The sequence below is a fragment of the Osmerus mordax genome, chromosome 3 (assembly GCF_038355195.1).
Source record: "Osmerus mordax isolate fOsmMor3 chromosome 3, fOsmMor3.pri, whole genome shotgun sequence".
NCBI lineage: Eukaryota > Metazoa > Chordata > Actinopteri > Osmeriformes > Osmeridae > Osmerus > Osmerus mordax.
In genome coordinates this window covers 13,927,431-13,935,426 of record NC_090052.1, presented here as the reverse complement: position 1 = coordinate 13,935,426, position 7,996 = coordinate 13,927,431, and the positions used below count along the sequence as shown (strand labels likewise).

Genomic DNA, 7,996 nt, shown 5'->3' with positions numbered 1-7,996 from the left:
AACCTACAAATAAATTGCTGCATGTTTTTTATGTTGTGAAGGGTAAATCAAACACTTGACAATCAGGACATGTGTGCGTAAATATGTGTGCTATGATGATCAAGACATTGCACTTAGTAGAGGTGCACTGATAAGAAGGTAATTTACTCAATATTGGAAAATACCTTGCACATCTGTGCTTTAAATGTCAAGTTAAACTGATTTTAAAATGCACCTGTTCCTGAAAAACAATACTAGATTAACCAATACCTTAGCTTGTTGTAGAGATGTAACATGTCCATTTTTTTAATGCTTTAAATTCTATCTGGACAGCACTGTATTTTGAACAACTACATAACGCCATGCACGTGTGGTGCAATGTGGTGATAAAACTGGGTGACATTTTAACCAGTATGTAGTAATATATAACGTGTGAATGGAGTTTGATCCCTTCGTCTTTATTGTGTTTTCTGGATGAGAATTAAGAAACGAGAAAGCTCCCTTAGTGCTTAATGTGTGAGACTGGATATGCTCTAGGGTTTTGACCATGTGAAATTACATCAGGACAAACCATCTGGAATTAAACCTGGAGTTTTACTGTCTACCAACAAGGTAAGTGATAAGCATCTGTTACCAGACAACTAGTCTTACTGGGGGATCTACATCTGATAATAAGCAAATGTAAAAGTGTCTCTTTTTTGTAAAAGACACTTTTACATTTGCTTATTATCAGATGTAGATAAGTGTGTTGAGTAATAATAACAGTAATAAACGGTCTTGATTGTTTACAATGATCAAAGTCAACATTTCCAAACAGAGTTTCAGAAATCCCTCAGTAAGACTAATTGTCACGTAACAGATGCTGTTCAAAACACATCTTAAATAAAGATGTCAGTATTTGTGTACAAGAGTAGAACTATCAGGTGTATTTCCTGCAAGGTACACACTACTAGTTAAACCTAAAGTCACTGTTTCTCATCAGGACTGTACTTGCTTTCATTCCTGTCACTGAGAGGAAAATGTACTAACTGCCCATGTGATTGGAAAATAAGGATTGAATGAATGTGTTCTTACACAAGTGAAGAAACAGAAAACTAAAATATACAAGCAGTATACAATACTAAACTTTAGTAGTGTGTACCTTGCAAGTACACCTGATAGTTCTACTCTTGTACTCAAATACTGACATCTTTATTTAAGATGTTATGTATGTTTTGAACAGCATCTGTTACCTTACAATTAGTCTTACTGTGGGATTTCTGAAACTGTTTGGAAATGTTGACTTTGATAATTGTAAACAATCAAGACAGTTTATCACTGTTAATATTACTCAACACACTTATCTACATCTGATAATAAGCAAGACACTTTTACATTTGCTTATTATCAGATGTAGAAACCCCCAGTTAGACTAATTGTCAGATAACAGATCCTCACAGTCTGCTCCAAGTAGCAGCCAAGTAGCCTCAAACACACACACGCACATCCACACGCTACATCAAACCTGAGCATTAATTAGTTGTGAGATTGGACAATATACTGACTCAAAATAGACCAACTGAGTGTAAAGTCTGTCTGATCATGAAATATTGGGAGTATGTGACGTCAGTTGAAAATAAACAACAGAATATCTGTCTCCTGTCTCAGTGGAAGACACACATTCACCTCCTGAAATTTTAGCAACCGCAGACCTGATGGCTAGCAGCCAGGGGACCAGTGCAGCCCCCTCCCTTCCCCCAACCCCGTCCACTGGAGGTCCAGGGCCACAGTCCACCCTTGTTGTTGTGGACATTGTGGTACTCGTGGTCTACTTCCTCTTGGTGTTGGCTGTGGGCCTGTGGGTAAGTGTGCAGATAAACCTGAGCCCTGTTCCAAGTCTTTCAACACAAATCCTTATTGCTTCTACTTGGAGATGATCTTGATGGATGGATCACTGTAATTTGGAAAGAATAAGGAAATGGCACCTGGCATGAGTTGGGTGCTGCCATTTCTCAATGAAGTTGAGCTGTTTCTCATCATGCTGATGACTGATGTTGGTCAGAGGGGTATGTATATGTAGTTGTGTAAAACTACCAACCTACTGGTGTCAGATCTGGTCAAACCAAAATTTGGTAGCACTACAACTTATATGCTTATAGGACAAAATTAAAAACTCTAAATTATAAACTCGTTATGAAGAGTAGAGCTTCTCTGACACACTCCCCTTCTCCACCAGTCCATGTGGAAGACCAAGAGGAGCACAGTGGATGGTTACTTCCTGGCAGGAAAGAGCATGTCCTGGTGGCCGGTGAGTGAAACTCAAGACCGACAGGGGACGTTCTGTGAAAAATGTTAGCTTCCTGGAGCAGCAAATCTGCAGACTGTCTTTTCTGACAGTCTGCAGATTTAGGCCAAAGGAAACGAGTGATTCAATCTCTTCACTTAAAATGGTCCAGAAAGTTCACAACATGCGGTAAAACAGAGAAGTGTGGCTGTGATTCCCCTTTCAGTATGCACAAATGGAAGCAGAGCAAGGATTTAGGCTTGTTCTGACAGTTGCTATGCTCTGTCTCTCTCCCATCCTGCTGTAGGTGGGCACCTCTCTGTTTGCCAGTAATGTTGGCAGCGGGCACTTCATCGGTCTGGCAGGGTCAGGGGCAGCGGCTGGTATCGGTGCTGTGGCGTACGAGTGGAATGTAAGACTGGGTCTCTAAATCAAGAGGTCAGGTTTTATTCTGAAACTGCATATTCACCATTTGAGAAGGATTCCTTTATACTTCAGTGCTGGCAAATCAATGCAAACTTTGTTTTTGTCATACAGCTAAGTAGAACTTTAATATTGTACATGTTGCCATGCAGCAGTTTGAAATGAAATACAAATTGAAATGTTGTGAGTTTTTCTCTGTGGCCTCTGGTCATAAATAAACTCCAGTTCCCAAGGTGACTCAGTGCTAGTGTGTGCTATTAACAGGGCATGCTGATGGTGCTGCTTCTGGGCTGGCTCTTTCTGCCTATCTATATTGCCTCAGGGGTGAGGGGTTTACGACATTACATTTAAAGTTAAAAAATATGGCAATATTAATAAAACAGTCAATAGTGACATGCTGGTGTAAAACCTTTTTTCGCAGGTCACAACCATGCCAGAATTTTTGCAGAGGCGTTTTGGGGGGAAAAGAATACAATTATTTATAGCAATTTTGTATTTATTTATTTACATCTTCACAAAAATATCGGTGAGTAAAATAGAGGCATCTCTGACGTTGGTCTGAAACGTAAAAATATGTTTTGTAACACTGGTGTTGATGCACTGTGACTCTGAGCTGCTCATGTCTCGTGTGTGTGTGTGTGTTCCTGCAGGTGGACATGTATGCTGGAGCAGTGTTTATCCAGCAAGCCCTCCAGTGGAACATCTACGTTGCTGTGATAGTACTGCTCCTCATCACTGCTGTCTACACTGTAGCAGGTGACACCCAGCATCCCCAGCACACTCTTCTCTCTCTCTCTCAATTAAATTCAATTGGCTTTATTAGCATTAAGAAACAAATGTTCACATTGCCAAAGCAACGGTGGAGCCACAGAAACAGTATTCATCCCATTACTATGGACTTTCCTCTCTCTCTCTCTCTCTCTCTCTCTCTCTCTCTCTCTCTCTCTCTCTCTCTCTCTCTCTCTCTCTCTCTCTCTCTCTCTCTCTCTCTCTCTCTCAATGTTTCCCCCAGATCTCTCTCACTTGATTATTTAATGGAAAAATACACAATTTGCGGACCCAGTCAACTGTAGGGTTTACGATCTATCCAGTGGAATAAGAAACAGCCAATAGTCTGTTATTGTGTGTCTTCTATCGAGGTACTGTGTGTGTGTGTTGTTTCAGGTGGACTGGCTGCAGTCATCTACACAGATGCTGCCCAGACTGGCATCATGTTGATAGGAGCTCTCAGTCTCATGGGCTTTAGTGAGTCTCTGTGTTACACTCACAAGGTCTTGGTGTTTTTCTTGTTTTTTCAAGAGGATGATTTAGTTTGCCAGCCAGATACAGTTCAACCACATGATATTATATAATCCTGTAATTAATGGACTGCTAACACTATTTGACTTGAGTGATTTAATTATTGTTTTAGAACAAATGGTATGTATAGTACATTGTGTGCTTTGTCTGATTCTTTTTTTCACCTGGGGAGGTTTCGTGGAGGTGGGGGGCTGGAACGGCCTCCTGGAGGGGTATGCCAGTGCCATCCCCTCAGTACGCGTCCCCAACACCACTTGCGGCCTCCCCCGTGATGACGCCTTCCACCTGTTCCGAGATCCAGTGACCTCTGACCTGCCTTGGCCGGGCATCATCATAGGCATGTCCATCCCCTCCATGTGGTACTGGTGCTCTGACCAGGTCAGTGTCACAGACAGACTACACAGCTGGAAAGGATCAGACTATCATCAGAATGTGATTACGAAAATATTTTGTGAGGGTCAGAATGTAAGAATGATGATTGAGGAAAAGAGTTATTGTTGTCAATACCGGTATGTATATAATTTAACACCTAAAAGTCTTTGTTGAGGGTCAGAATGTGATACCTTATAATGAGATACAAGGTAATAGTCCCATTTCTATCTTTTAAGGTAATAGTGCAGCGGTCTTTGGCTGCTAAAAACCTGCTCCATGCTAAAGGAGGCTCCCTATTGGCTGCCTACCTCAAGATCCTGCCCTTCTTTATGATGCTACTTCCTGGCATGATCAGCAGAATACTCTACCCAGGTTGTCATGGACACCATGATGTTGACACACACTTGGCACATGCTTACTGGACATAGTATACAGAGAAACAGAAATACTGGTTTCATTAGCAGCTTATTAACAATGGTGTGACTTCCTCCAAAGCTATCTGAAGTTAGTTGTTTGTTGTTTACTGTCCAGACGAGGTGGCTTGTGGGGACCCAGATGTGTGTAAAAAGGTGTGTGGGAACAGTGTGGGCTGTTCAGACATTGCCTACGCCAAACTGGTAATGGAGCTACTGCCTTCGGGTGAGGAGGTCCCTCTTTCTCTCTCTCTCTCTCTCTCCCCTTCTCCATCTTTCTAACTCTCTCTCTCTCCCTCTCTCCTGTCTTTCTCACACACAATTATTAGCCTAAAGCTTTTATTGTCTAGCTCTCTCAATCTAACACAGTTAAGGAACCACAGCTATGTGTTTAATTGTTTGTGTGTGTGTGTTAGGTCTGCGTGGTCTGATGATGGCGGTGATGATAGCGGCCCTCATGTCCTCCCTCACCTCCATCTTCAACAGCTCCAGCACCATCTTTACCTTGGACCTGTGGAGGCATCTCCGACCGAGGGCCTCCGAGTGGGAGCTCATGATCGTGGGCAGGTGCACACGCCACCACGTGCACGGAACAGCCTTGACATACAGTATTTTACACACATGTTCACAGGGTAAATACATCTGTGTGTGTGTGTACGTGCTTCTATTTGTGTGTAGGAGTTTTGTGCTGGTGCTGGTGGTGATCTCAGTGGTGTGGATACCTGTGGTCCAGGCCAGCCAGGGAGGTCAACTGTTCATCTACATCCAGTCCATCAGTACGTACCTCCAGCCCCCAGTCTCCATAGTTTTCCTGGCTGGCTGTTTCTGGAGGAGGACCAACGAAAAGGTGAGTGTGTGGAGCTGAAACCTACCCTGTAGGGCAGGGGTCCCCAAACTTTTTTCTGCGAGGGCCAGATCATTTTTCCTTTCTTTAATGTGGGGCCGGTTCGGTCTGTAACAGAAAATAACATCGGCCGGAGCAAGGCCGTAGCCATGGAGTCAAAATTGGGGGGGACAAAATCTGCTGGGGAGTCTGAGGGTCCCGCCCTGAGAACTTTAAAAAATAAATAATTTATTTGTATATTTGGTTGACTGTCGTAGTGTAGCACATTTATATTTTATTTATATTTTTATATAAATATATTGGGGGGGATATTTTGACCAGATTCGAATGTTGGGGGGGATGTGTCCCCCCCAATATATATTATTATTACAGCCCTGGCCGGAGTGACTACCAGTATTATTATGGAGATTTTATAATGATTTTAAATGTATTCGCTAGATTTGTTTATTATTTTGATATGCACAGTACATCCGTACATATCAAGGGATATATAGCCTATTAAAAGAGCATTATTACTATCGTAATATCCTTTTTTCATATTCATTGCTATTGAAATAAAAACATTTACTTACTTATGCATATTAATCAGTGTAAACTTAAAAAATATATATATATAAAAGTTTTTTTAATAAAAAGTCTCTGACATTGTTCAGAGGGCCGGTCCAAATGCGTTGGCGGGCCGTGGTTTGGGGACCCCTGCTGTAGGGTGTGTACAGTACAGTAGGGGGTAGTGAACATGTATTATGGCTAACATCTAATTATATAAAAATAATATGTAGCAACATTTTATACCTCAATAGTTAAGCATGCCTTATGCATGTATGCTTCTGTGCTTTCTTGCATGTGTGACAACCTTGCCTCCTCCATCCACAGGGGGCATTCTGGGGCCTTGTCCTGGGTCTGCTAGTGGGCTGTGTAAGGATGGTTCTGGACTTTGTCTATCCTGTACCCCTGTGCTTTGAAGAGGACACCAGACCTGTGGTGGTGAAGGACGTCCACTACCTCTACTTCTCCACCATGCTGTCTCTGTTCTGCATGCTGGTGGTGGTGTCTGTCAGCCTGGCCACAGAGAAGCCCAGCCCGGAGCAGGTGAGGGAGGCCTGGGGAGGGACGCTGAGTCTGACTGAGGGGCAATTTAGATAGAATCCACCAAATCAGATCATGAGTAGCAATATTTTCCTACAGTTTTTGTGGGCTTGATGAAAGCAATGTTTATACCATCAGTAAGGAAATCAAAATAAAATGAAATGTTTTGTTCTTGTCAACTACAACCCTGAATTGGTGTAAAGTTTGTTACCTCAGCATAGCTTTACCTATTGACCTGTAAGTTTGGTAGGTGCAGTAGCTGAGACGGGGCTGAGTGACATGTAGATGGATACTGTTTGTTGTATGACTGATCCTAGATGTGGCTTTGTCAAACAGATCAGTCGCCTTACCTGGTTCAGCAGGTTTGACCCTGTGGATGAGCCCAAGGTGGACCTAGAGGTGAGGAGCACCGAAGAGATGAGCAGGGTTCCAGAGGAGATGGATATGGACAGAGAGGAGAGCATCGTGGTGGAGCAGGAGCAGAAGGAACAAGTGCACAACGAAAGGAAAGGTGGGTCATTGTGATGATTCTGTCAGAAGCAGTGTTGTTTTGGCGTTAATCAGGTAGCTTCAAATCTCACACACCTTGCATGCATGAAAGCAGCATCAACATGTTCCCATGCACACGCATATCTCTTACCCCTCTCCCCAGACTCTGCAGCCAGTGGGGGGAGCCAGTCCAGGTTGACGAAGGCGCTCTATTGGCTGTGTGGGATGGAGCGTCAGAGGGAGGCCACCCCGCACGCTCCGCCTCCACATAGGGACACTGTGTCTTCTCTAGAGGAGAAGCCCTGCCTTCGCAACATGGTCAACGCCAATCTTCTCATCTGTCTCTCTGTGATAGTCTTCATCATCAGCTACTGGGCTTAATGAGATACTCTCGTATCTCTCTTAGCCTCTTCGAGCTAATTCTGATGGATGTTGTGGATTGATTATCACCTTCTGTGATTCGTATTAAAATATCTTGCTACTTAAGGAGAATCCTTCAAATGGCTTATTTGAAAACTGTCCCAGGTTCTTTGTCATGTTATTTATTAGTAAATGTATACTTCTGATTATCTTAATGTAGTGATATGGAAAGCATATGTCAAGGTAATGACATACAAAATGATATTTAAAGTGCAATGTCTATTAATAAAAATTGTAATTTGAGGCTGTGTTCTATGATAAGTTGTTTGACACGATGTTATCAAACATCAAAGTTCTTGTAAGAATATCTGTTTTACAATAAACTGTACAATTATCTTTCTGACTAAACTGGACTGATCAGCTCTACTGTTTTATATTAGATAGGTATTGTAATTTACAATATAGCTT

The 7,996-nt window shown here is 42.4% G+C and overlaps 1 protein-coding gene across 3 annotated transcripts; it reads left to right on the top strand.

Annotated features, from left to right (window-relative positions):
- Positions 1 to 498: 498 nt before the first annotated feature.
- Positions 499 to 7,933, top strand: slc5a11 (solute carrier family 5 member 11). 3 transcript variants are annotated; one of them, XM_067233759.1, is made up of 16 exons: positions 499 to 591; positions 1,627 to 1,820; positions 2,195 to 2,266; positions 2,550 to 2,654; positions 2,930 to 2,989; positions 3,087 to 3,191; positions 3,316 to 3,421; positions 3,830 to 3,910; positions 4,137 to 4,342; positions 4,573 to 4,708; positions 4,868 to 4,975; positions 5,166 to 5,316; positions 5,428 to 5,596; positions 6,467 to 6,682; positions 7,016 to 7,190; positions 7,332 to 7,933. In XM_067233759.1, exons 2-16 carry the CDS (start codon positions 1,674 to 1,676, stop codon positions 7,547 to 7,549), a joined length of 2,055 nt encoding a protein of 684 aa, XP_067089860.1. In that variant the 5' UTR covers positions 499 to 591; positions 1,627 to 1,673; the 3' UTR covers positions 7,550 to 7,933. The 3 variants fall into 3 exon arrangements, with proteins under 3 accessions (XP_067089860.1, XP_067089858.1, XP_067089859.1); XM_067233757.1 differs by having other exon boundaries at positions 5,166 to 5,596; XM_067233758.1 differs by having other exon boundaries at positions 514 to 595; positions 1,633 to 1,820; positions 5,166 to 5,596.
- The last annotated feature ends 63 nt before the right edge of the window (positions 7,934 to 7,996 follow it).

Bases quoted from the DNA above. Each gene is read 5' to 3' on its own strand.
- slc5a11 (XM_067233757.1), top strand. From the start codon at position 1,674: ATGGCTAGCAGCCAGGGGACCAGTGCAGCCCCCTCCCTTCCCCCAACC. The intron at 5,597-6,466 runs GTGAGTGTGTGG...CTCCATCCACAG, and splicing joins GGAGGAGGACCAACGAAAAG to GGGGCATTCTGGGGCCTTGT. The intron at 7,191-7,331 runs GTGGGTCATTGT...CCCTCTCCCCAG, and splicing joins AGTGCACAACGAAAGGAAAG to ACTCTGCAGCCAGTGGGGGG.